The sequence below is a fragment of the Onychomys torridus genome, chromosome 4, assembly GCF_903995425.1.
Source record: "Onychomys torridus chromosome 4, mOncTor1.1, whole genome shotgun sequence".
NCBI lineage: Eukaryota > Metazoa > Chordata > Mammalia > Rodentia > Cricetidae > Onychomys > Onychomys torridus.
This window is the reverse complement of record NC_050446.1, coordinates 78,448,092-78,476,062: the sequence shown is the minus strand read 5'-3', so window position 1 is coordinate 78,476,062 and position 27,971 is coordinate 78,448,092. Positions and strand designations below refer to the sequence as shown.

The 27,971-nt window shown below is 41.1% G+C and overlaps 1 protein-coding gene across 1 annotated transcript in view; it reads left to right on the top strand.

The window, feature by feature from the left end:
- Positions 1-3,728: 3,728 nt before the first annotated feature.
- Positions 3,729-27,971, top strand: part of Caprin1 (cell cycle associated protein 1) — a 37,999-nt gene continuing 13,756 nt past the window's right edge. Inside the window, exons 1-11 of the mRNA XM_036184024.1 lie at positions 3,729-3,923; positions 4,500-4,709; positions 17,822-17,884; positions 17,993-18,079; positions 22,247-22,485; positions 22,573-22,655; positions 23,672-23,809; positions 26,025-26,077; positions 26,163-26,249; positions 27,242-27,397; positions 27,480-27,588. Of these exons, the coding sequence (XP_036039917.1) occupies positions 4,500-4,709; positions 17,822-17,884; positions 17,993-18,079; positions 22,247-22,485; positions 22,573-22,655; positions 23,672-23,809; positions 26,025-26,077; positions 26,163-26,249; positions 27,242-27,397; positions 27,480-27,588 (1,225 nt within the window). The 5' untranslated portion in view covers positions 3,729-3,923. The remainder of the gene's footprint in view (positions 3,924-4,499; positions 4,710-17,821; positions 17,885-17,992; positions 18,080-22,246; positions 22,486-22,572; positions 22,656-23,671; positions 23,810-26,024; positions 26,078-26,162; positions 26,250-27,241; positions 27,398-27,479; positions 27,589-27,971) is intronic.

Here is a 27,971-nt window from a genome sequence, read left to right as displayed (position 1 = left end):
TTAGATGTTGAACACTGTGTCATAGTAACTGATTTGCTGTGGCATTAAAGTCACCATAGAAAATACATCAATAGATGCAGATGTGTCCCAATAAATCTTTATGAAAACAGATGGATCTGGGAGATGGCTTAATGTAAAATGTGTCTGTCCCATCAGACAAGCTCCCAAATAATGACATGGAGACTTAATTTGAAAGCTTGGTCTATTAGCTTAGGCTTGCTCCTAACTACCACTTATAAACTAACTCATATTTTTATTATCTATGTTCTACCACATGGCTTTTACCTCTTATTGTGTGTCTGACTTCTCTGCCTCTCTTCTTCCTAGAGTGGCCCCTGTGCCTGGAAGTCCTGCTTATACCTCCTGCCTAGATATTGGTCATTTAGCTTTTTATTAAACTAATCAGAAGGTGCCTGGGCAAATACACATCTTCACAGTGTACAAAAAGATTATTCCACATTAGGGGTAGGAGCATTTATTTTGCAAGCAAAGGGACCTGAGTTTGAATCCCAAGCACCCATGCAAAAACTTAAGCTTGGCTATCTGTAACCCCAGCCAGCATTGGGGGCAAAGTCGGGAGATCTTGAGACTTCTCTGGCCAGCCAGCCTAGCCAAAACAGTGAGTTTCCCTTACAGTGAGAGATACTGTTACAAGGCAATATGGCAAAGAATAGAGAAGACAATGTTCCTGCTCTGGCCTTGACATGGATGGGCACAGTTCACTTGTACATATAAGCATACATATACCTAAAATCATAAAGCAATTAAAATGGAGGGCCACTTGCTTGGAGCCATGTTCCTTTGCTCATGAAGGCATCTTGCTAGCTCTGTTCTCATACTTTGGTATCTATCAGAATTATCCACAGAATATGTTAAAACAGATTGCTGGGCTCCATGCCAGAGGTTTCTGATCCTGTCTGTGGAGAATTTATCTACTGGAGTATTCAATGTCTGATCTCAAATACATTGGTCAAGTTCTACAGAATCACAGTTTTTCAAACTCTTCAAAATTCTGAAGATTGTTAAAATGAAAGCCAATTCAGCAGGTTTGCCTTGGACGTCAGAAGTAGTGATAGTGACATCGGTTGGTGTGAATACGACTGGAATTACAAGTAGCTAAGGATCATAATCCTCTCTAGGCACTAGAATATTATCATAGTGCTAAGTAGCTGACTTATTTAAGTCTCATCTTAAGTTAACTTTTACTCTTCTCATACCTGACATACAACTGGTTAGCCAATCTTTTGGTTCTACTATGGCACTGACAAATGAATCCCACCCTTGTTATCACCTTACTGGTTTTATAATTACAATGTATAACGAATCAGACTTACCTTTATTGCTTGTCCCTGTTTTTGGCTACACCATTGTGGGCTGGCTGATGTCATCAGCCCATTTCCTGGTCTCTTGCATTTAGCCTTTCACCTCCACTACACATTGAAATTTTTTTATGGCTGGGTGGAGCAGCGGCGGCACACACCTTTAATCCCAGCACTCAGAAGGCAGAGGCAGGTGGGTCTCTGAGTTTGAGGCCAACCAGAGTGAGTTCCAGGAAAGGCACAAAGCTACACAGAGAAACCCTGTCTCTGAAAAACCAAAAAAAAAAAAAAAAAATTATATAGCAGTGATTTTTAAAAAAAATTTTAACTTATTGTGTCTTTTTGAGACAGAGTTTCTCTGTGTAGCTTTGATTGTCCTGGAAGTTGCTGTGTAGTCCAGGCTGGCCTCTAACTCACTGAGATCCACCTGCCTCTGCCTCCCAAGTCCAAGTGTTGGATTAAAGGTGTGGACCCCTTCTATATCTTTATTTTCTATTCCTTGCTCTGGCCACTTTTTTTTCCTTGACAGGCTCTCACTATGCAGCTCTTGCTTGGTCTGGAACTCACTGTGCACACTAAGCTAGTATTGAACTCAAAGAGGCCTGCCTGCCTCTGCCTCCCCGTGCTAGTATTAAAGACAGGGTGCCCATGCAAGGTTCTTTAGTTCTTAGTAAATGATGTTCCCTTTACTAGAAAAGCCCTCCTCTAAGCCTTCCTTGTTTTGTTCACCATTCCTAGCCCTGAGGAGTTCTCAGTATGCCATCAGATGCTCATAAATATTTAAATGTACAGAGCACAGACTTTATAGCTAACTGGAATATCTCAAGGCTACAGACTATAAGACAATTTTTTTTTGTTTGTTTTGGTTTCGAGACAGGGTTTCTCTGTGTAGCTTTGCGCCTTTCCTTTGGAGACCAGGCTGGCCTCAAACTCAGAGATCTGCCTGGCTCTGTCTCGAGAGTGCTGGGATTAAATGCGCGTGCCACCACTGCCTGGCGACAAATCTTAAAAGGTCTTATTTTAAAACAAACACAAAAAAACCTGGAGCTAGATATTGGGGTAAATTCTGAAAGTTCAGAGAGACAGAACAAGCCACAGTCAACCTCACCTCACCAATTCCTCAGCTGATCTTGTTTCCTCAGACTGAAAACCTCTGAGTCCTCATTGGAATGGATCTCAGTTGAACTGCTCAAAAGCCTCTTGTTCCTGGTCCTCATGCCTTATACCTTTGTTTCCTGCCATCACTTTCTGAGATTAAAGGTGTGTGTCCTTCCCAAGCAAAGACATGAGATCTCAAGTCCTGGGTTTAAAGGTTTGTGCTACCACTGCCTGGCTCTGTTTCCTGCCTGGCTCTGTTTCCAGCCTGGCTCTGTTTCCAGTGTGGTCTTGAACTCACAGATATCCAGATGGATCTCTGCCTCCCAAGTAATAGGATTAAAAGCACGTGCTACTTCTACATTTAATAGAATGGCTAGCTGTTTCCTCTGCTCTCCAGACAAGCTTTATTGGGGTGCACAAATAAAATATCACCTCCAGATGTATTAGTTATTTTAATCCCCAGGGAGAGTGACTTTGGTAGAATTCTCTTCTAAATCTTTTCCTGGAATTTAAATTATAAACTGGTCATTTACTGTTGCCATACATCACTATGTTGAATTTTCCACGGATCATATTCCTTTTCTACTCACTGTCCACCCCCACCCTGGAATAATTCTCTCGTAGAAAAGCCTCCCAGTCCCCATCAAGCATAGTCTTTTAAGTTTTGGGTAAAATCTAAAACAAAGGGGAAAGCTGAGATTTCGTGGTAGGGCCTGGGCCTACTTGTTAATTAACTCAGGGGAGGTGAAGACGGTTTTTAACATGACCTGGGGAATCTTAGGACATCAGAAGGCCACTTAAGGATGCTCATTCTCCATGGATTCTACAGAGAACGCCAAGGTTACTGGATGATTGTTATGTGGCCAGTTGTCTTTTTTCAGACCTTTTAGGGTGAGTTTGCTTGCTGTGCATATAGAAGGAATTCTAGAAGCTGGGATGCCACCACCCACCCCACGCACCCCGTACTTTTCAGAAACCTTTGCCTCCCCCAACCCCCACCACCCCCAAATAAGGGCTCTACAAGGGGCCGTCCCGGGCTCCGGAGCCTGGGACTTGACACCTATTGTCCCCCGTTTGGATGTCAAGTGATTTTGCCTGAAGGACCCCAGCTTAGATTTCACTCAAAACTCAAGGAACTGCTGCAGCGGCCACCGCGGAGGTACGGTCCAGATCCGCAGAGTGGGAGGAACCCGGCGCGGAGGTTCCGGCCAGGCGGGGACGCGGTCAGGCGATCTCTCCTGACAGGCGTTCACTTCGGGCAGCCCCGGCGGCTTGAAGGCCCCTGCTCCCTATTGCTCCCGCCCCCCGCCCCCCCTCGCCTCCGAGCGCTGCCTGGCTAAGTCCCTCCCGCGCCGGCTTCTTGTCCCACTAGCAGCAGCTCAGTGCAGCGGGGACAGGGCGAAGCGGTCGGCGCCCACGGAGCGCACGCCTCTGCTCGCAACGCAGCGCCACTCTTGCCCCCGTCGGCTGCCCACTCCAGACGTCCAGCGGCTCCGCGCGCGCACGGTGAGCGCCATCCCGGACCGAGGCGCCGAAGGGGAAGAAGGCCGCTGCACCCGAGTGTCCTTTTTACCTTCGGAGCGGCCCGAGCGGCGGGAGGGGCTCTCTCCGGCCCTCCCCCCCCCCCCACCCTCCACCCGGGTCGCTCCCAGTGCCCTTCTCCACCCCTGGCCCTGACCTCTGTCCCTCTTGTTCTCGCAAGGCAACGGGTGCCGCCCGACCCGATGGGGACCGTTGCCCTGGCGGTTGGCGGCGGCCGTGCCAGGCCCCGCCCCCGGCGCGAGCTCGGTGCCCCGGGGCGGGCGGGCGGGCGGGCGGGCAGGGGGAGGGGCGGGCGTCCGGGCGCCCCGCTGGCGGGTCGCGCGCGTGCCCGCGGGCCCCTTCCTGCCGGCGGCGCGCGCCTTTCTCCCTCCTCCCTCCATCCCCCCCCCGACGCCGCGCGCGCAGCCGCCCGCCCGCCCGCTCGCCCGCTGCGCGTTTTGTCCCGCGTCTCGCCCCGTCCGTCTCCTGACTCGCCGCTCTTGTCCTTCCCTCCCGCTTTTTTTTTTTTTTTTCCTCCTCTCCTCTCTTCTCGGTCTAAAGATGCCCTCGGCCACCAGCCACAGCGGAAGCGGCAGCAAGTCGTCGGGACCGCCGCCGCCGTCCGGTTCCACCGGGAGTGAGGCGGCGGCCGGGGCAGCGGCGCCGGCTTCTCAGCATCCGGCAACCGGCACCGGCGCGGTCCAGACCGAGGCCATGAAGCAGATTCTCGGGGTGATCGACAAGAAACTTCGGAACCTGGAGAAGAAAAAGGTGCGAGGAGATCGCGGAGAGAGGGAGGGCTTGTGGCTCCAGCCCCACGCCTGTCTCCACCGTGGACGGAGCTTCGTGCCCAGAAAACGGGCGCCTCGGGGAGGTGCCTGTCACCTGACCCGGCCGCGGCGCTGCTGCCTCTAGGCCTCGGTTACTGGCATCATGCAGTGTCGGGCCTTGCCTCCCGGTAACGGGCTGCCTGGGTGGAGGGGGCCCGTTGCCCAGACCGCCTCCGAAACCGCGGCCAGACATCTGACGGAGGCCATGGGGAAGGAAGTGTGCCTGGGCGGCCGATGGCCTCGTGGAGTTGGGAGGCCCATGCCCTGTGGCTCTTGCCTCTTCGCCCGGCCCGAGGCCGCTGGAAGGGCCCTGGCCCCTCTTCGCAGGGAGAGACGAGTGTCTGTTCCTAAGCTAGGGTTGCAGGCCCGCTTGGAGCGGGGCTTCGCTTGGGTATCCCCTCCCCCTTCTGGTGTGCTCCCTACGTTTCCCCCTTTGTTTCGATTGTCTGGGTGCTCGAACCTCACGCCCAGCCTAGTCACGAGGTGGTGGTTTTTTTTTTTTAACCCTTTTTTTTTGTTTTTTGTTTTGTTTTTTTCAGCGAATTTTTATTTTAATTTATTTTTGCCGCTGCAGCATTCTAAGCGGGGGAGGAGGTGTCTTCGATTGCGAGCCTTCCCGGGGTGGATCTAGATTAGACTGGAGTGGACTACCTCTAGGTCTCCGGGCACATGGAGTGTCTAACATGGCGGCGGCTGCGGGAGAGGGAAGCGCTGTACAGGAGCTGCATTGTGAGCACAAAGCGAAAGCCGAGGGGGAGGGCAGAGACCAAGCAGCCGCCCCGCCTAGCCTCCCCCCCCCCAAAAAAAAATCGAGCCACACCCACTCTGTTTTTGGCTTTAATATTTAGCCATTCTGGGCCACACGATGTGGTTACTTAAGTCGGCTTTTTGTCTAATACTTTTAGTGCAGGACAGTGAACCAACACAGTTTATAGGCGAAGGGTCTCCGTAGAAGTGAATTTCTGCCTTAAGGAAAGTAGTGGAAAGGGACAAACAGATGGGTAGTTCAGTCAAAACGGAGTCAGTTACACCTGGGACTGTTCTGCTAACTTGCCCTTTACCTTAAGTAAAATGTAACTTTGACAATTTAATTTAGGCTTACCAGTCTTTAGGACATTTTCAATTTTGAAAAAATTCCCATGAAGATTTTTATTTAGTCTCAGGATAGGATTGAGAGGAATATTGGTTAAAATCTGAGCTGTAGGAAGTTGGAAAAACTAGGATATTTTAAGTCTTAGTCTTGACAGTTTATTATCTACTCACTTTCCCATTTTGGTGAGTTTGAAACATTCACCTTTGCTACTTTTCTGTCTCAGTGCTGAACATTTTTACTTTTTTTTTTTTTTCTCGTTTTTCAAGACAGGGTTTCCTTGTGTAGCTTTGCGCCTTTCCTGGAACTCGCTTTGTAGCATAGGCTGGCCTCGAACTCATAGAGATCCGCCTGGCTCTGCCTCGAGAGTGCTGGGATTAACGGCATGCGCCACCACCGCTGGCCCATTTCTACCTTTTTAAAAATTTAATTTCCCAGACTTTATCTGAAACTGAGAATATACATTAATTGGCGATAGTAAGCCTTTTTTATAATTATTTTGATATACAAGTGTTTTCTTAGTAATTGGAAAAATATTAAAAGAGTGAAAGCATCATAAGTTACAGTCAAATATGGAATTGTGTGCCAGCATTTTTTGGTACTTGATATGTGAGTTTTTGCCACCCTGTGTAAAATTGAGTCTAACTTGGTATCTTTAAGTTTTCCTAATGCAGTAAGCAATACTATTGGCTGATGCTCCAAATGGTTTAATTTTTGGGTTTCTTCTAGTAGAGGAACAAACATGAGCTTTAATAATGTAATATTGTAAGTACAGATGTTAGTGCCTGTGAAATCTTTAAATATAATATGTTCATTAAAAAACAATGCTGAGCCCAGTGGTGCTGATACACACTTTTAATCCACAGAGACATCCTGTCTGGGAAAACAATGCTGTGTAGCAGTTATTGTATTTATGAGGTGTTTAAGGGTATTTGATAAACAAGATGCAGAAATCTAGGTTATAAGCCCTATGAAGACTTGAACCATGACTAACCACCTGTGTTTAGTTGTAAACATTTGAATTCATTTCCCCTAACTTCGGTGAGAGTAATGTTGCTATCTCCTGGTCGGTGATGGTACATTGCTTTTAATCGAAGCCCTCAGGAAGCAGAGGCAGGCAGATCTCTGAGTTCAAGACCAGTCTGGTCTACAGTGAGTTCCACAACAGCCAGGGCTACACAGATAAACCCTGTCTCAAAAAAAAAAGAGTAATGTAATTATTGTTAAAGAGATTATTGACTCAGAAAATACTGCCTTATGATAATGGAACAAACATCACATAAAAATGTCTTGAATCAGTTTTTTCTGTTCTCAGTGTTTTGGTTGCTAAATATCAGTGAAGATTATAAACCACATGCTGAGCTGCTTACTAGACTGTTGATGTGGCTTAATGGCTACTAAACAGTGGAGAGATGCTCAAGGCATTGGATACTGTACTAATATAAGCACGTCTGGTGTTTTTTTTTTTTTTTTTTTTCCTTTCTTTCTGTTACTGGATGATTTGTCCAGTGAGAGGTTTTCAATAGGAAACTCCCACAGAAGAGTTTTTATTAAGATAGGAGAAAAGAGACAGACGAGAACAGGCCTGTGGGAAACATGTGGTCAAGAGAAAGTGTGAGAGAGAAGAGTGAGAGAGTCTTTCTCTGTGTAGCCTTGGCTATTCTGGAACTCTGTAGACCAGGCTGGCCTCAAACTCAAGAGATCCGCCTGCCTTTGCCTCCCAAGTGCTGGGATTAAAGACATTGGCCACCACTGCCTGTCAAGATTGAGAGTTTGGCATTTGTAATGTACCTTAAATAGGATTTACTCTACGAATCATTTTTAAACTTTTTTTTTCAGCAACTCTAATGCAATAACCATTTTTTAACTGAATTTAGCAACTTATATTTAATATTTGTTTCTTACCTATTATTGATACTACAACCTCTTAGACCAGGAAGATATCCTAACGAAAGTTACCAGTAGAAAATGTAGTATCAGATTAAAGCAGAAACCTGATACAATTTTATTTCACTTAAGAAAACAAAGTTTTTTGTTCATTTGTTAATTTCTGCCATTGGAGGAAAGTTATCCTCTGTCCATTGAGAATACAGGCTTACCATTGGCAAAATATGTAATTCAGCCTAATAAATGGCAAATGTCTTGGTCATATTTGAAGTTTTGGCTAATAATAAAAAAAGTATATCAATATTGAACAAAAAAAGCTGGGCGGTGGTGGCGCACGCCTGTAATCCCAGCACTCGGGAGGCATAGCCAGGCAGATCTCTGTGAGTTTGAGGCCAGCCTGGTCTACAGAGCTAGTCCAGGACAGGCTCCAAAGCTACAGAGAAACCTGTCTTGAAAAACAAAACAAAACAAAACAAAAATTGAACAAAAAAAAATACAACTATAATACAGAGAATCAGATGTAAACATAAAAACATTACTTAGAAATATGATTTAAAACAAATTACAAATAATACTGAGTTGAGGGATTTATTACCTAGTTTCCTTTCAGTACTGAACTGGGCCTTAGGCTATATAAGATACTTGGAAACAAAGTCTGAATTTTAAGAGACACTCATCTGATAGCATACAATTGAATCAGTTTTGATGTAAAGACTTTTTAATTTAAAACGACTGGAAACTCTGCTAGGTGAAAGGTTAGATGGTGTTCTCTTGCTTTAAAAAAGCTTAACTGGTTTGTAACCCAAACTGATAAGAAAAAGAAAAATGTATATTTTTACACCATTCTCTAAAGTAGTGCCCCCCCCCAACCTGTGAGTCACAAGTCCTGGAGAGGATGTTGAATAGCCCTTTTACAGTCACCTAAGACCCCTGGAAAACAGATATTTACATTGCAACTCATAACAGTAGCAAAATTTCAGTGTTGAAGTAGCAATGAAAATAGTTTTATAACTGGGGGTCACCACAACATGAGGAACTGTATTAAAGGGTATAGCATTAGAAAGTTTTGTAAACATAGCGAGAATAACCTTTCTAGATCTACAGTGTCTCTTGGAGTCTTTGATGCAGCAGTTGTACAGGGTTTTTGCTAAGTGTTTTGACACTTAATTTTTTTTTTTTTTTTTTTTTTTGAGACAGGGTTTCTCTGTGTGGCTTTGCGCCTTTTCTGGAATTCTCTTGGTAGCCTAGGCTGGCCTGGAACTCACAGAGATCCGCCTGGCTCTGCCTCTTGAGTGCTGGGATTAAAGGTGTGCGCCATCACCACCTGGCTGAGTTAGCTTTTTAATTGGTTTGCAAGATCGGTTTATCTGCAGTTCGGAGGCTAAAGTTATTTAGTTTTGTGTTCTTGTCTCTGTAACTCTGGTTGTCCTGGAATTTGCTGTTTAGATCAGGCTGGTCTGGAGCTCAGATCCACCTGCCCCTGTTTACTGAGTGCTGGGATTAAAGTAATGGGCCACTACACAAGGTTACTTCGTTTTGAATTCACCTTGCCAAGGGGGAAAATGATGTGTAATTGGTTCTCAGCTCTCTTGTGCCCCCTCTCCCCCATGGTGTACGCTATTTTAAAAGGTTGTGAATTTCTTTTCTCGGGTGAGAGTAGAATCATGGGTATTACAATGGTAGATTAAATGATAGATTACTTGGCCAAAGTATTTAAAGTATTTTGCTTCAGGATAAGAATACATTTTTGTGGGGTTGGAGATTTAGCTCAGTGGTAGAGCGCTTGCTAGGCTCGCAAGGCCCTGGGTTCGATCCTCAGCTCCACCAAAAAAAAAAAAAAAAAAGGAATACATTTTGTGTTATATACAGATTAATAATATAAATTGTGGAGCCGAGGCCAGCCTGGTCTACATAGTGAGTTCCATGACAGCCAGAACTACATATGAGACCCTGTCTTGAAGGAGTGAAAGAAAATAACTATGTAGTTTGTTAAAATTTTAAGTAAACAATTACTAACTCTATATTTAGGGCTAAATGAAGATTAGCACTGTCTCATCTTTTCAGAAGTTAGTATTTAGTTGGTAAAAGCATTTTGTCATGACTAATTAACTTTAAATTTTTTACCATGTTGTTACACAACCTTACACCTCAGCTCTTAAAGCCACCTTAGAATTCAGTCCAATTCATTTTATAGAGAAGCAAATAGAAATGTTTCTATAAAATGACCCAGGTCTGAATGGGTGATTTAATATTTATTGGGACAGTCAGAATTTGTAATGATGTTCAACCTAAGTGTAATTGTTCATACTAATTACTCTGCAGAACTAAATAAGCCTTTTTGCTTCAAATTCTTTAAAACATTTTTTTGTTGTTGTTTTGTTTTGTTTTTTTTTGAGACAGGGTTTCCCTGTATAGCTTTATACCTTTCCTGGAACTCACTTTGTAGCCCAGGCTGGCCTCGAACTCAACAGAGATCTGCCTGCTTCTGCCTCCCGAATGCTGGGATTAAAGGCATGTGGCACCACTGCCCTCTTTAAAACATTTTAAAGTTTAATATTTTATGAGTATGAATGCTTGCCTTAGTGTAATGTATTTAAATGTACCATGTTTATATAATGTCTGCTGAGGAACTGGAATTACAGATGGTTGTGATCTGCCATGTGGGTGCTGGGAATGGAATGGTATCTTTCTCAAGAGCAGCAAAGTGCTCTTAACAGTTTAACCACCTCTTCAGTGGCCTCCTTCTTCCTTTTGAGTCAGGGTCTCACTGTGTAGCTTTGGCTGTCCTGGAACTTGCTATGTAGATCAGGAACTTGCTATGTAGTCCAGGCTGTCCTCAGATCTGCCTTCAACTTCCAAGTGCTGGGCTTAAAGGTGTGCACCACTGAATTGGGCTATGTATGTATGTGTGTGTATTTTAATGTTGGGCTATGTATGTATGTGTGTGTATTTTAATGTTGGGCTATGTATGTATGTATGTGTATTTTAATGTTGGGCTATGTATGTATGTATGTGTATTTTAATGTTGGGCTATGTATGTATGTATGTATGTGTATTTTAATGTTGGGCTATGTATGTATGTATGTATGTGTATTTTAATGTTGGACTATGTATGTATGTGTATTTTAATGTTGGGCTATGTATGTATGTATGTATGTGTATTTTAATGTTGGGCTATGTATGTATGTATGTATGTGTATTTTAATGTTGGACTATGTATGTATGTGTATTTTAATGTTGGGCTATGTATGTATGTATGTATGTGTATTTTAATGTTGGGCTATGTATGTATGTATGTGTATTTTAATGTCTCTGGCAGTTTTCGAAGCCAATGTGAATTGTGCTAAGATTCTTTTTGTAGTTTATTTAATGTTTGTGCTTGAGTGTATTTGTGTATTTATGTGGTTGTGAGTTGCTATATGGGTGCTGGTAACCAAATCTGGGTCCTGCAAGAGTAGAAAGCTTTTTTTCTTTTTTATTTTTTTTTATTTTGAGACAGGGTCTCTCTGTTGCTTTGGAGCCTGTCCTGGACTAACTCTGTAGCCCAGGCTGGCCTCAAACTCACAAAGATCCACCTGCCTCTGCTTCTCGAGTGCTGGGATTACAGGCGTGCTCCACCACCACCCCCGGCTTAGAAAGCTTTCTTAACTACTGAACCATTTCTCTAGTCCCTAGTTATTGTTTTAAAGGCCAACATGCAGCTGGATGTAGTGACATACACCTTTAATTCCAGCACTTCTGAGGCAGAGGTAGGTAGAGCTCTGAGTTCAGGGCTACATATTCCTAGTCTCAAAAAGCAAAATAACTCCCAAAGATGAAAAATCTAGTATGCAAGAAAATAACTTTTCTTTGTTGTTAGACTTTTATTAATGTTAAGCTGCTGAGCTTTGTAAAATTTGTCCATATAAGGGGTGTGAACATAAGCAATATCGGGTATTGGGGCATTATTGTAATTAAATCAAACATCAAAAATTTTAAATTGAGTTTATTTGTATGTGTACACATGGAGGTCACAGAACAACTTCTGGGGGTGATTTCTTTCCCTGTGAGGATCCTGTGATGGGACTCAGGTCATCAGTTTTGGTGGCATGTGCCTTTACTGACTCAGCCCTTTTCCATATCTTTGCAAATAATTTAATATAGTCAGGGCAGGCCTCATTTGCAGTGTAGAAGGATGACCTTGGATTTTTGCCCCTCCTGCTCTGTTTCAAGTGCTAGGAATACAGGTATGTACCACATGCCCAGTTGAAATTAAACTCTTAAAAACCTGTAAGTGTTCTTTATCTTGGTAGGCTCGGGTATTTATTTATTTGCCAGTCTCAATCTTGAAATGTAAACCAGGAACATTTGAGGAGATGACAACTTTTCATCTTGGTTCTTAGACTCCGGCAACTCCATATTCAATGGACAGGCGTACCGTTAGGAGTGAGAGGAGAAACAGAAGCAAAATTCAGCCCTAAGTTACCTGGCTTCAGCTTGCTTTTCCCACCAGCTATGCCAGTGCTCTTACGAGTATGTGTAGAAGAGTATGGGAACAAAAGACTTGCCTGGGTAGAGTTCAAAATTCATACTTCCCTGGGTAGGAGAATTAGATTAGTGTTAAGAGCATTGGCTACTTACTATTCCAGAGGACTGGGCTCAGTTCCTAGCATCTATATGGCAGATCACAACTGTATGTAACTCCAGTTCCAGAGGCTCTGACACTCATACAGACATACTTGCTGGCAAAACACCAATGAATACAAAATAAAAAGAAATCAAGTTTCTTAAAATTCATACTTCCTGAGGAAAGGGTAAGGTGTGATTGTTGATCAGACCGCTAAAGAAGGCTGTTTCCTTTAGCTTTGTTACTTGTTACTTGTGACCTTCTTCGTGTACTGCTCTTGGTTCTTCACCTTAGGGTTTTTGTTTCTTGAGACAGTTTCTCTGTGTAGCCCTGGCTGTCCTAGAACTAGCTCTGTAGACCAGGCTGGCTGGCCTCTGCCTGCCAAGTGCTGGGGATTAAAGGTGTTTGACACCACTGCTCAGCCACCTAGTTTTTTAAAGTTGGTTACCTTATTGAAGGGAAAGATCATTAGTAAACTGTTCTGCTGTTCCTCCACACATTATATATGCTAAATAGGACTGTTTCATCCTTTGACTAAATCATTACCTAGAAGTATTTGCATCATCATTAACAAAACCCTTAAAATGGAAGGGAAAAATCCATTAAACTAGATTAATCCATGAATGGAAAACACTTATTTTCTTGCATAGATCTTTTTGTTTGTCTTGCTTTGTTTTGTTTTGTTTTTCAAAATGAGGTTTCTCTGTTAGTTTTTTGGTGCCTGTCCTGGATCATGCTCTGTAGACCAGGTTGGCCTCGACAGAGATCTGCCTGGCTTTGCTTCCTGAGTGCTGGGATTAAAGGTGTGTGCCACTGCCGTCCAGCTTTTTCTTTTTTTAAAAGTGAGCTTGAATTTTTATTTTCAGGTGGGCAGGATTGGTGAGTAGACAATTAGAAAATTTTGGTTAGCAGGATTTTGTCAATAGTTTTAGTACCTTGGGCAAAGGTAACTCTTGGCATTAGAACCATTGTGAATTATTAGACAATGCATTCCTTAATAGTATTCTTTTTTTTTTTTTTTTTTTTTTGCCAGAGCTGACGAACCCAGGGCCTTGCGCTTCCTAGGCAGCACTCTACCACTGAGCTAAATTCCCAACCCTCCTTATAGTATTCTTATTCCAACATAGAAATTAAAAAAATTTGCTGCAGGCCGCGCGTGGTGGTGGCGCACTCGGGAGGCAGAGGCAGGTGGATCTCTGAGTTCCAGGCCAGCCTGATTTACAGAGCTAGTCCAGGACAGGCTCCAAAGCTACAGAGAAACCCTGTCTCGGAAAACCAAACCAAACCAAACCAAAACAAAAACTTGCTGCAGGTAGTGGTAGTGCGCTTCTTTAATCCCAGCACGTGGGTGGATCTTTGAGCCTGAGGCCAGCCTGCTACTGTGTTCTTCCTTCAGTTGTGTACATTTGTTTTTTTGAGTAGCTTTAAGAAACAAAGCAACTAATAATAGTTCTGGATGGGCGGTGGTGGTGCGCGCCTGTAATCCCAGCACTCGGGAGGCAGAGCCAGGCAGATCTCTGTGACTTGGAGGCCAGCCTGGGCTACCAAGTAAGTTCCAGGAAAGGTGCAAAGCTACACAGAGAAACCCTGTCTCAACAAAACAAAACAACAACAAAAAAGTTCTAAGCCCTTTAAAACCCAGCAAAAGCACATCATCATTTATTTTTTTCAACTTTTAACTTCTTTTAATCGAACTCTGGGTTTTTGACATACCAGGCAAAAGCACACTTACCTCAGCGTGCTTCATTGCTAGCCCCAAAGTTCAGATTTTTTTGTCAGAGGGTGATCAAAGTAGATGGTGTTGGGACTCTGACAGTACATTTTCTTTCTTCTTTCTCTTCTGTTTTTTGCCTTCAGTGTCAGTTGCTTCCATTCCTGCATGGACAGTAAGAGTTTTACAGGATTATCTTTTTTAATTGTGAAATAAAACTTTTGTATATATAACCTGTTTGAAAAAAATAGAATGAGATTAGATAACATCTAATAAATACCAAGAAATATCTTCCTCTTACACTCTTAATACTTTTTTGTTTAGGGCAGACTAATGCTACATGAACAGGCCTTCAGCATTTGAAGAGAACTGTTACAGATCTTCTGAGTTGTACGTGTTTTCTCCACTATTCTCTGAAAAAACTGACAATTTTTGCTGCTTTTATGAATTTTACCAGCTATTAATTCTTAGTGGAGAGTGACTAGGAAGTAACTGTCCATTGCTTAGACAGTCAGAAGTGGCATGTCTCTAGGTGATATGTGGGGAATGGAGGCATTAGTAATTTGAAATACTATCTGGAGAAGTCACTAATGAATATGGAAAGTTGAAAGGAAGAGAAGTCTTTACCTTTCTGTGTCTGGATTTATGGGGTTTTAAAAGTATTACTAGATTTATTTGGAGGCAGGGAAGAACAAATTTGTCTCCTGTTGCCTTTTATCTTTGCCCCTTTGTTTTATGTTTGACTTACTTTATAATGTGAAATTTAAACCCAAATGGATAGATTTCTAGTTGAACGTAATTTGAATTGGAAGTAAAAAATCAGACAAGTTTTAAGGTCATTTGTTTCTAGTCTGTTTTAAAGACAAGGTGACTGGTGGTATCCTTCACTAAAGGCTACTAGATGGCAAGCTATTTTTATTCTGTGAAATAACAGTAGACTGTTGAGGCTTTCTGCCTAGTACACATTTTTGAATTCATTACTGAATTAAATCATAAACCGCTTTTAACTACTGGGGCTTTAGTTTATGACCAAGATTTAACAGAAGCACTACTTCTCAGTAGATGGTCATAATTCAATGTGAGTGAGCTTTCCATGGTTATGATAAAATACCTGGAAAAAAAATCAACTTGGAGACAGACAGATTTACCTGTCTGTCTTCATCTGAATACAGAAACACAGTATGGAACAAAGCTGCTTATCATGGGAGTTGGGAAAAAAGGAAGGATTGGGGACAAGACACTTCCAATATTGTACCTGTCAGGTTGTAACCTGTCTAGATAAATTCATTGGTGAGGATTACTTAATACCATCGAGTCACTTCCGCAGACCTTGCCTGCATTGGGATCAAAGGCCTGTGCCTTGGGGAGGAATCGCAGGGGCAAATTTATTTATTTTCCATCTTCCTGTATTTGTTTTCAGAAACCTAATGGAGTGTTTCAGTAAGAGTTAGAATCTGGAGACCAAGGAGCAGTAAATAAACCCCATACTTAGTGCAGACATGAATAACTGAAGTAGAAAGCACAAACTGCCTAGTCACAGACCTGACTCCCACCAACACTGGAGTCCTGACTGCAGTGGAGACAGAACCACACTGACTCCATTATTCCACGTCCACTCAGATGCTGTTAAGATCTCACTTTTCACCCACGGTACTGGTTCTGGTACATAAGGGATCATAAGTCCATTTGGAGAAAACTCACTTATAGAGGTTTATTAATACTGTAACCTGAGATTTTTAACTTCCCATCAAAACTGCACTTCGTGTGGTCATGGGTATCAGGTGCAAATCTTAACAAGGATTCAGGTCATGAGTGGATTTTTTTTCTTACCCAGTAGTAACTGGGTAAGATGATAAGTTGGTCTAGAAACCAAACCATTCAACTTTTTTGAATTGTTTATAGTTGAACTTTTAAGCAGCTTATTTTCTATAAATTAAAATTTCTGGGCTCTACTGGACTTACTATTACAAGGGAATTACTCCGTGTTTGACCTATGTGGGTCTCAAACTTAGCTATGCACAGTATTACAAAGAGCATGATAAAAATGCAGATTGCTGGAAGCAGTGTCAAGATTTTGTGTTTGTAGGTTTCCCTAGCTGATGTTGCTGGTTTGAGGGCTATGCTTCAGAAATCACTGCCTTAGAACAACAGAGGCTTTGCTTGTAGAGGTTTGGTTGTATGTAATAGTGAACAGAGTTCCTCTCTAGCTCATCTTTCCATGCTGGTAAAATTTTATGCCTTAGCAGTGATTCTGTAATATATGCTGATAAGATAACTAGTCTCTTTGGGTTACTTTTATATCTAAATGTAGAAAGTATTACAGTTACAAAATGACCCATGCAATACTAAGAAGAAACTATTACAGTGGCTTCATTTGTTTTACTAAGAAAAAAAATATTTTAATTTAGTAATTTGAGGAATTTGTGACGAAAGAACTGTGGTCTGCCTTTTTTTCCCCCTTAATGACCTTGGTCGTGGGGGGGGGGGGCAGACACAGGGTTTCTCTCTGTCACTTTGTGCCTTTCCTGGAACTCGCTTTGTAGACCATGTTGGCCTCGAACTCTCAGAGATCTGCCTGCCTCTGCCTCCTGAGTGCTGGGATTAAATGCGTGCGCCAACACCGCCCAGTGAGGTCTGCCTTTTGAAAACCTGATGGAGGTTCTTGAGGTTGTTGTATGGCTTATGCACCTCTTCCCTCACAGTGAATACATTGTTGTATGTGGCAATCCTCTTTAAAACTGGTGGCTCTCAAGGTAATATGGTTTGGGCAATTCCCAGTACCCACATGGAGGCACGCAACTTCTGTAATTCCAGTCCTAGGGGATTGATGTCCTCCACTGGCCCCTGTGGATACTGCATAGACGACACATAGAGACAATACACCCATGCATAAAATACAAGTAAAAATGAAAAAAAGTGTAAGAGAAAAAGAAGTTATTGTCAAGGAACTGTATGTGACTAGACTAACTTGAAATACTTTTCCTTTAAGTTAGATTTCTGTTTATCTTAGTTCTTAACAGTAGTTGATTGACTTGCTGACACTGTTTCATTGTCTGAATCTTTTGTGAAGGGGAGTCTTTAAAGCCTAAGCCTGGGAAATTTTTTTAAGTTTTCTATTTCCTTTTTTTTGTTTTCCAAGCAGGGTCTCTATATATCTTTGACTGTTCTAGAACTAAAGGCATGTGGAACTATGCCTGGCTAAATTTTCATTTTTACAAAAAAAGATAATTTCAAGTGACAGGGGTGTTGAAACCCTGTTCAATTTGATAGAAGCAGCAGAGTGGTTACAGTGTATGGACTGTAGCTGAAATGGTAGCTTCATGTTCTTTAACATAAAATAGAACAAATACACTTCTGAATTCATTCAGGAAAATAGACTTTATGCCATCTATTTACCATGAATGCTTTGAAGGCTGGAAGGACAGAAGCACAGAATTTTAGCTTACATGTCCAGTATGCACAGTTGAGTAGAAAAGTATCTTAACCATACCATGATCCTCATGTCTGAGTGATGATGGCATCTGTTTTTTATTATCAAAATAAGCAGTATTTTGTTGGCTTACGTACTAGTGTTTGATGTCTGTGATTCAGCAATGTTTAAATTTATTTCTTAGTTTACTGTTAAACTTTAGTTCGATGAATATAATTAAGCTGTAGTATATCTGAAAATAAAGACAAAATTTGAAGTAGGCTTTGAATATTGGTTAGGTTTTCTCATGTTGGCATGGTTAAACTGAATTTATTCTTTCTTTGATGTAGGGTAAACTTGATGATTACCAGGAACGAATGAACAAAGGAGAAAGGCTCAATCAAGATCAGCTGGTAAAGATGTCCATGTCTTATTCAGTAACGGCTCAGTGCTCAGTATTTTAAAGGAAAATTCTGTGCTTGTGTTTCTAGTAAAAAGGGGTTCTGTTTTTGTTGTTTTAGGATGCTGTATCTAAGTACCAGGAAGTCACAAATAATTTGGAGTTTGCAAAGGAATTACAGAGGAGTTTCATGGCATTAAGTCAAGATGTAAGTAAAAGATAATATGTAAAATACTAAAAACGAAGTTAGTGGAAGCTTGGTTATTTGGGGTTAGTCCCTTCACTACTGTGGATAAGCCTTCTGCCAGGTGTGGAGGATGGATTCAGTTATATCCTATATATTTGCCAATTTTGTGTAACTGGAAACACTTTTTGAAAAGGACTGAGCTAAAGATAGGATAAGCATAATTACATGGAAGATCTCAGCTGCTTTAAAATTGATTTTCCATGTTTTCCTTTAATTCTATACAGACATATAGTCATTTCATCAGTGTCCTTAAGGGATGTGACAGACTGAAACATTTACTGCTCTTAGCTCTTGATCCAACAGAAAGGGCAAGTTTTCCCTAAATACCTGTTCATATGACAAAAGCCTTTGGTAATAGAACAAAAATTAAATACAAAGTCAAAATAATTTTTTGAGACTGAAGAACATTCTGAATGAATGTCAACTTATTTGAGGAATGGCTAATATGGGAATATTTGGGGCATGAAATTGTGAAATTTGAAGAAAAAGTGTGGAACTTGGAAATCATTAAATGAAGTAACTCAGTCTCAGAAATATACAGCATGTTCTTTCTCATGAGTGGACTTTAACTTATAGTTGTAATATATATACATTTATGTAGGAGTGAGTAAGTTCTGGTAGAGATCAGGAGACTGTGATGGGTCCCATAAGGGGTTTTAAAGAACTAAGGAAGTATTTTGGGAAGGGTAATAGAACATGTGATGTGGAAATAGAAGGGTGGAGGAATAATGAAGGTTGGGGCCAACTATGGCAGGGGAACAGATGTGAAGGAGGATCAATCAAAACTAAGTATGAAAGAAAAATACCAGAACGAAACCTGTTATTGTATGCTAATTAGTTTTCATTTGGTAAATGAAAAGTCTTCTACATGACGAGACAATTCTCACATGATTTAGGGGATTTTAGAGCTCAGATTGCTTATTCAGGAATGAGATTTACCTTGGTTGAGTCCTGATTGCCTCTTTTTTTTTTTTAAGTAATTGTATGACTTTGGCCAAGTTACTTAATTTTGTGTTCCTGTATTAAAAGTTTCACAGAAAAATAGAGCTAGTAGGGTGGAAGCAGAGAAAGAAAGAGACAGACAGACAGACAGACAGACAGACAAGGCCATCGCAGCACCTCAGTTTTCTAATCGATAAAATAGTAATGTACCTTTTTTTTTTTATATAAAACTCCTTATGAGTGTGATATATAATATATTCCAAGCACTCAGTGTTATTGTCATATTTTATAATTGAGTACAGAGGTATATTTTAGTAATTTGCTTAAAAAAGAGAAAAGAGGGTTGGGGAGTTAGCTCAGTGGTAGAGCGCTCGCCTAGCAAGTGCAAGGCCCTGGGTTCGATCCTCAGCTCAAAAAAAAAAAGAGAAAAGATAATTGAATTTTTTGGAGGGCCTGTTTTGAGACAGGGTTTCTCTGTGTAGCCCTGGCTGTCCTGGAGCTTGCTCTGTAGACCAGGCTGGCTTCAAACTCACAGAGATTTGCCTGCCTCTGCCTCCTGAGTGCTGGGATTAAAGGCGAACGCCACCACTGACTGGTGATAATAGAATGTTTTAAACCAATACCTTAGTTTGTTTTATGCCTGTTTTACTCATTGTTCTTTTGCTGTAAAGATACTATGACCAAGCAACTCTTACCAAAGAAAGCATTTAATTGGGGACTTGATTTCAGTTATAGGGGTTTAGTCTATTACCATGCTGGTACATGGGCAGATATGGTGCTGGAAAAGTATCTAAGAGCTCTACATCTGTATCCATAGAGGGAGATAGAAAACTGGGCCTGGCTTGGGCTTTTGAAACCTCAAAGCCCACCTCCAGTGACACTTCCTCCAGTAAGGCCACACCTACTCCAATAAGACCATACTCCCTAATCCTCAAATATTGCCACTCCCTGATGATTAAGAATTCAAATATATGAGCCTGTGGGGGCCATTCTTATTCAAACCACAGTGCCTTTTTAATAGAATATCAAAGATTGGGCAGTCTGTAGAGAATAAAAAATATATTTCTCAGTTTGAGACACTGGAATTTCAAGATGTGCAAGATATTGGCCTCTTGTGAGGTCCTTAGATTTGTGTACCACAAGACAGAAGAGGGATGAACGAGTGTGATCTTTCAAAAAGCCCTTTTTATGGCAACATTTACCAGTTCATCAGGGCGGCACTCTTAGGATGGAAGTAACTGTTAAAATACTACCTCTCAGCATTTGAATTTAGGTCTCTACATTTTGAACATATGAATACAGGGTGTGGGGGTTACAAAGAAACCATAGTAACTAAGGAGAAGATATTTATACTTGTTCAGGTCAGAATTTGAAGCTCAATGAACCATTCTTCTCCCTGACCCTTCCTTTTCTAAATATAATTTTGATTTTTAAAAAGATGCTATGCAATTAATTTACTCTGATCCTTTGGTACAGCTTTTTACAATTATTAGACTCTTTTTTTTTTTAAAGATTAATTTATGTATACAGTATTCTGTTTGTATGTATGTCTGCACACCAGAAGAGGGCACCAGATCTCATTATAGATGGTTGTGAGCCACCATGTGGTTGCTGGGAATTGAACTCAGGACCTCTGGAAGAGCAGTCAGTGCTCTTAACCTCTGAGCCATCGCTGCAGCCTGACTTTTTTATTTTGTATCTACAAAGAGTAGCATTAGCTTCTCTCTAATCTATCTTTTCTTGCTCACACCTGCCCTACTCAAGTTTATATATCATCAGCATTATTATTATAAAAAACACCTTTGGGGTTGGGGATTTAGCTCAGTGGCCGTGGGTTTGATCCTCAGCTCAAAAAAAAAAAAAAAAAGATACTTTTGGGCTAGGGAGCTGAGTTGGTCAAGTGAGGACCTGAGTTAGATTCCAAGAACCCATGTCCTGGCCAGGCATGCTAGCTAGTACTTGCTTGTAATCTCAGCACAAGGAAAGTGAAGACAGGCAGATCCCTGAGGCCTGCTATCCAGCCAGCCTGTACTACTTGGTGAGCACCAGGCCAGACAGAGACCCAATCTTAAAACAAAGTGGATGGCACCTTAGAAAGGATGCCTGAGTTCCTCTGGCCTCCAGGAGTGTGTGTGTGCATGTGTACACACATTTGCACACTGGGACAGTTATTTCTTTAGGGTGTTTTTTTTTTTTTTTCTTTTTCACATTCCTACTTCTCTTCCTGTTTTCTGCCTCCAGCTACCTTTGAAAGACCTTCCTCATTTAAACTGCTCCCAACATTGAAAAGCTCATCCATTTCAATAGACGGCATTTTCACCTTGTAAGCTTACTTGCCCATCCTAACTTACATCTTATCACTGTTTTTATACATATACTGTATATTTACTTTTCATTTATTGTTGTGATAACATTTATTTCCTCTGCTGCCAATATAAATTATCTTGTTATTGCAATCTTCATTATTCCATTCTTCTCTTTTAAGTTTTAAAATTTTTTAAAAAAAATTATGTTTTATGGGTATTTTGCCTGTTATATGTGTCTACCATATGTGTGCAGTATCTTTGGAGACTAGAAGAGTGCTCTGATCCCCTGGAACTGGAGTGAGTGGTGGTTGTAGTATGATCTATGGGTGCTGGGAATCGGACCTGGGTCATCTAGAAGAGTAACTGGTGCTCTTGAACCCCCTCCAAGCCAACTTTGCAATCCTCAAATTATAGGTCTATATATATATCTCTGTTTTGTCTTTTCCCATGTCAGTTCATTCTAGTGAAGCTTGAGATGGTGGGGAAGAGTGAAGGAAAACAATGCCATGACTCTTGAAAGAACTTTATCTTTCTCTATCCCTAAGCTGATGCTTAACATCATAGAGAGGAAGGAAATACTTGACTTTGATGCTGTCCTTTCTCCTTTCAAGGGAAGGACAGGGGAACTGAAAAAAAAAACAAACCAAACTTCATACTTTATCTAACTTACACAGTGTATTTTTTCTGTCAGTATTTTTTTTCCCAGTTCATAAAGACTGAATTTTATTTACTGCTTTTCGAATACTGAAACTCATTTCTCATACCATCAATGATTGTTTCCAGCAAGGAGGAAGTGGTGGACTTTTGGCTTGTTCTTACAAGTTAGTAGAAGGTACTTCAGTTGGAATTCTGATGTCTCCTGTTTATGTTCTTTTGGCAGATTCAGAAAACAATAAAGAAGACAGCACGTCGGGAACAGCTTATGAGAGAAGAAGCGGAACAGAAGCGCTTAAAAACTGTTCTTGAGTTACAGTATGTATTGGATAAGCTGGGAGATGATGAAGTGAGAGCTGATCTGAAACAGGGTTTGAACGGAGTGCCAATACTTTCGGAAGAGGAACTGTCCTTGTTAGATGAATTCTACAAGTTAGTGGACCCCGAACGGGACATGAGTTTAAGGTACGGTGGGATCTGGTAACAGAATCTTGGAGGTGTTGCTCTAATTGACAGTTGGAAGGTGCTTAATGTGTTCTTTGTTATTACCAGGTTAAATGAGCAATATGAGCATGCCTCCATTCACTTGTGGGACTTGCTGGAAGGGAAGGAAAAGCCTGTATGTGGAACAACCTGTGAGTATTAAGATAATTCTGATTTTGTAGCTAGGAATCTTTAAAATTTTCTATTTAATATTGAAGACATTTTACTAGTGTATGTGTAACAATTTACATTTAGGGTTTTTTTTTTTTTGTTTTTTGTTTTTTGCATGCCTCAGTGACATCCTTTTGTTTCTTGTATTTGACACCTTTCATTGGGCAAGATTTGTAAATTGCTTTTCTTCTGCCAGGAACTGCTTCCCTCCTAGATATTCAACATCTATGTTAGCTCTTGCTCAGTTACACCAGAAAGCTTTGGCAGTCTCACCATGACTAGGTCCAAATCTGTTACTTTACATCATGGAATTTTATCATTTTTATGGTTTGATGACCCCTTCCACTGGATTATAAAATTAATGTGCACTGGGTGTGGTTCTTAGGCCATTAATCTCAGCACTTGGGAGGCAGAGGCAGGCGGATTTCTGTAAGTTCGAGGACAGCCTGGTTTACCAGGACAACCAGGGCTACACAGAGAAACCCTGTCTTGAACTCTCCCCCCCAAAAAAAAGATTAATTTTTAATTGTGTGAGTGTGTGTCTGTATAGTAGACATGTAAGTGCAAATTTCTGAGGTGGCTATAAAGAGAGCGTCAGATCCCTTGGTTTTGACATTTAGTTGTGAGCCAGCCCATGGTAAATGTAGGTCCTTTGCAAAAGCAGCAAGTGAGTACTCTTTCTTAATCTCTGAGCCATTTTTCCAGTGCCAAGAACATGTCTAACACACGCACACGCACACACTATGTGTAGCAAAAATGCTTATTGAATGAATAATCTCAGCTTTATTCCCTCTTTACTTGCTTACTTAATAATGTAAGTAATTTCCTGTTTCCTTCCTATCATGCTGTAATTTATGTATTTGTGTGTTTAACTCATAGATGATTAATTTTTCTTATCGTTATTTTGTTGAATATTAAGTATTTCTTTTCAAATCTGGTATTGTCAGACAGTAACACTGTAATCCAATTTTTTTTTTTTTTTTTTTTTTTTTTAAAGATAAAGCTCTAAAGGAAATTGTGGAGCGTGTTTTTCAGTCAAACTACTTTGACAGCACTCACAACCATCAGAATGGGCTGTGTGAGGAGGAAGAGGCAGCCTCGGCAGCTACAGTGGAAGACCAGGTCGCTGAGGCTGGTGAGTACCTGGGAAGATCAGTAGTTTTAGTATTGGTTCTGGCCTTAACTTTCCATTTCCTTTGATACAGGTTTATAAAATACATGTATGGTTATACCTATACTTAGATTTTTAAAATGCACTTGTAGCATGGCAAGATACATTAGTAATCTGAAGTATTCAGTGCCTATTACTTACCTTACAGGCCTTGATCACAGTTAAACTGGCCTTTGCCTGCTTGGTATTGTTGGAAGAGGAGTATGGATTAGGGGCAGTTGTAAGGATTTTCAGATAGATTTTTGTCTGGCTTGTACAGTTTTCACTTTTTATCATACCAACATAAAATATAATGTGAATTTTAAGAAGGAGGGGCAGAGAAATTGTAGAACTCATGGTCTTGAACTAAATTTAACAGCAAGGGATTCTTGGCAGTTTTGTGTTTAGCATCTTTCTTTTTTTGTTTTTCGAGACAGGGTTTCTCTGTGTAGCTTTGCACCTTTCCTGGAGCTCAACTTGGTAGACCAGGCTGGCCTCTAACTCAGAGATCCGCCTGGCTCTGCCTTCCGAGTGCTGGCATTAAATCCGTGTGCCACCACCACCACTACCACCGCCCAGCATGTTTAGCATCTTAATGAAAAGCTAGTGTGGCTAGATAATTCTTTTTTGGTTTTTCGAGACAGGGTTTCTCTGTAGCTTTGGAGCCTGCCCTAGACTAGCTTTGTAGACCAGGCTGGTCTTGAACTCACAGAGATCCATCTGCCTCTGCCTCCCGAGTGCTGGGATTACAGGTGTGCACCACCACTGCCGGGCTCATGATAATTTTTAAGTTGATGAGTAATATACTACAAAATTTTTGGAGTAGTTTTAAAGCATGAGTTCAGAATTTGATGGCTTGAGGTAAAAACGTACTTGGACACCAGCCATCTAACTTAGGGTAATTACTGAATATTCCCAGTTTCTATTTAGCAGGTTGTGCAGTGTGTGAGGGCACATGGTAAACACTCTTCAAGTGCTGCTAGGTCTAATAAGAAGGGAAGACTGCTGATTGGTGGAATATAGGTGACATGGACTTCTTTTGTCTTTCTGATTTTTTGAGACAGGGTTTCTCTATGTGCAGCCTTGGTTGTCCTGGAACTCTGTAGAACAGGCTGGCCTTGAACTCAAAGGGATCCACCTGCTTTTGCCTCTGAAGTGCTGGGATTAAAAGCGTGCACCACCACTGTCCAGTAAGACAGACTTTTGTGTTTTTAGTTTTTCTGCTTTTACTAATAGATGGAGAAGATTTTATTGTTTTTCTTCTTTCAGACAGTCTTAGTATATCACTTCCACTGGTCTGGAACTCCCAGATACTTGCCTGCCTCTCCCTTGGAGTGCTGGGTTTAAAGGTGTGTGTGCACCTAGCCGGGCATGGTTCAGGGCAGGTGGATCTCTGTGAGTACGAAGCCAACCTGGAGTTCCAGGACAGCCAGAGCTACGTACATAGTGAGACCCTGTCTTGAAGTGTATATACATGCATGTTACTCCAGGCCCAATCTAGAAGGTTTTTATTTTCATTATCCTTGTCCTAGAAACTATGGTTAATGGTAAAGTAATTCATCCTGGAATAAAGTAACTTAAAAATGTAGTTACTGACTGTAAAAAATGATAAATGTAAGTACTTATCACTAATATATTTCAGACTCCTTGATTATGTAATGATAAAGTATTGTAGAGTTTAAGTGGAACTGATAACATTAAAACAAATTTACCTTTTTTTGATATCATTTACATACATACAGACTTTTTTTTCTTAAGAGCAGTTTTAGGTTCACAGTTAAATTGGGGTGGAAAGATGGTTCCCTACTTAAGAACACTGACTCTTCCAGCAGAGTATCACGGTTTGATTCTAAGCACCCACAGATAGTTCACAACTGTCTGTCACTCCAGTTTAGGGGTCTGGCCTCTGGGGACCGCACATGCATGATACACAGACATACATGTAGACAAAACATCCATATACTTACAAAAAACTTAAATTGCTATCACTCTTTCCCTTACAACTACATAACTTTTACTACAGCATCAGAGGTATATTTGTTACAGTAATCAAACCTAATTAATATGTTATTACCTAAATATATGTGGCTTCCCCTTAGCTCCTTGTACTTTTTGATTTAGATAAATATATAACAGGTTTCCACCATTATAATTTCGTTGACTTAAATAAATATCTGTTTTATTTCCTTTTTAACTCTAGAACCTGAACCAACAGAAGAATACACGGAGCAAAGTGAGGTTGAATCAACAGAGGTATCATTTCTTTAAAAAGGTTAATACTACCTTTATCCTTCTGTTTTTAAAACAGATATCTCAAATGTTGACTTTTTATTTTCAGTATGTCAACAGGCAATTCATGGCAGAAACACAGTTCAGCAGCAGTGAGAAGGAGCAAGTAGATGAATGGGCAGTTGAAACAGTTGAGGTAAGAGTTCTTTGTATTATAAGGTTAATGTCTTTTGACATTAGTCAATTTTTTTATATATCCTGAGAAAAAATTAAGGTTTTCATTAGTTTTTGTATTATTGACACATTTAATATGTCAAAGTACACAAGTTTTGCTTTCGATTATCTCATTTTTAAAATTTCTGTTTGATATATAAGAATGTTTTGCATTAGTGTATGTTTGTGCACCATGTGTGCCCAAGGTCATTCAAAAGCCAAAAATGGGTACTAGATACCCTTCAACCGGAAATTGAGATCGACCATGTTGGTTCTGGCCGTTGAACCCTGGTCCTCTGGAAGAGCAAGCAAGCAGTCAGTGCTCTTAAGTGAGGAACTGTCTGTTCAGCCCCTTTGTTTCTTGATACCATATTGTAGAAAAATCTAGGCTCCCACCTTACAGAGTGTGCGTGCCATCATCTTTAACTTTACTTTAAAGCTGATTTTGTTACTAGACTTTATGGATTTCTGTGGATTCTTGATGTAGTCTCTGACCTGAGTCCCTTTTAGGTCCTTATCTCTAGTTCATCAGTCTTCTTCATGTTTCTCTGTAGTTCGAAATACAGTTGATTGAAAAGTAAGCTAAAACACTACATTCTAGTTCTTTTACGTTAAGAAAACTGGAAGCAATATGCAGGTCCCTAGAAGAGCAATTAGTTAGTGCTCTATATCCTTCTCAGAACTCCTGGTTCTTTGAAGTGTCCATTTGGACATGAGCTGCATATTGGTGGTAGAGGACAATTTGCAGGAGTTGATTCCTCTTTCTACCATGTGGGTTCTGGGGAATTGAACTCCTGTCCTTAGGTTTGATTGGTAGTGCTTTCATCCAAGAACCATCTGTCTGTGCCCTTCCTTTTTTTTTTTTTTTTTTTTTTTTGGGTAAAGCTTTTTTCCTCATTACAGTGTAGATTGCATATTGAATGTTTTGAGAAACACGTTTGAAAACACTGGAGGTTTTATCCTCTCATATTTTAGGTGGTAAACTCCCTCCAGCAGCAACCTCAGGCTGCGTCTCCTTCAGTCCCAGAGCCCCACTCTTTGACTCCAGTGGCTCAGTCCGACCCACTTGTGAGGCGGCAGCGAGTACAAGATCTTATGGCACAAATGCAGGGACCCTATAATTTCATACAGGTAAGTGTATTTTAGTAAGGCACTGTTAACTGTAACTCTAAATATGTTGTTTGATGTAATTCAATTATATCCTGACTTGTAGGATTCAATGTTGGATTTTGAAAATCAGACGCTTGATCCTGCCATTGTATCAGCACAACCTATGAACCCTACTCAAAACATGGAAATGCCTCAACTGGTTTGCCCTCCGGGTTAGTAATGGTTTAAAAATTGTAGAGAATGCATGTGCATGCATGTGTGGTGGTATATGTGTGCTGTCTGAACAACTTGCAGGAGTCCCATCCTCTCCTCCTATGTGGCTTCCAAGGAACAAACTTGGAAGCTGTGTAGTTTTTTCAGCTGGGAATCGTGCCAAAGTTAATACATGTAGTACTGACCTGTAAGGTTATCAAACACTCAGCTATTGCTAACTAAGCCCATTAGACTGTCCATTGATGTTTGATGCTTTCTGAAAACCTATCCAATGATCTGTACTTTTGATGATCTGTTTAGCTATGATTAGGGGAGAGGTAAGAGAAAGAGAACAACCAATAAAGGTGCATACTGTATGTGTGCTTTTAGTAAAAATGTGGGG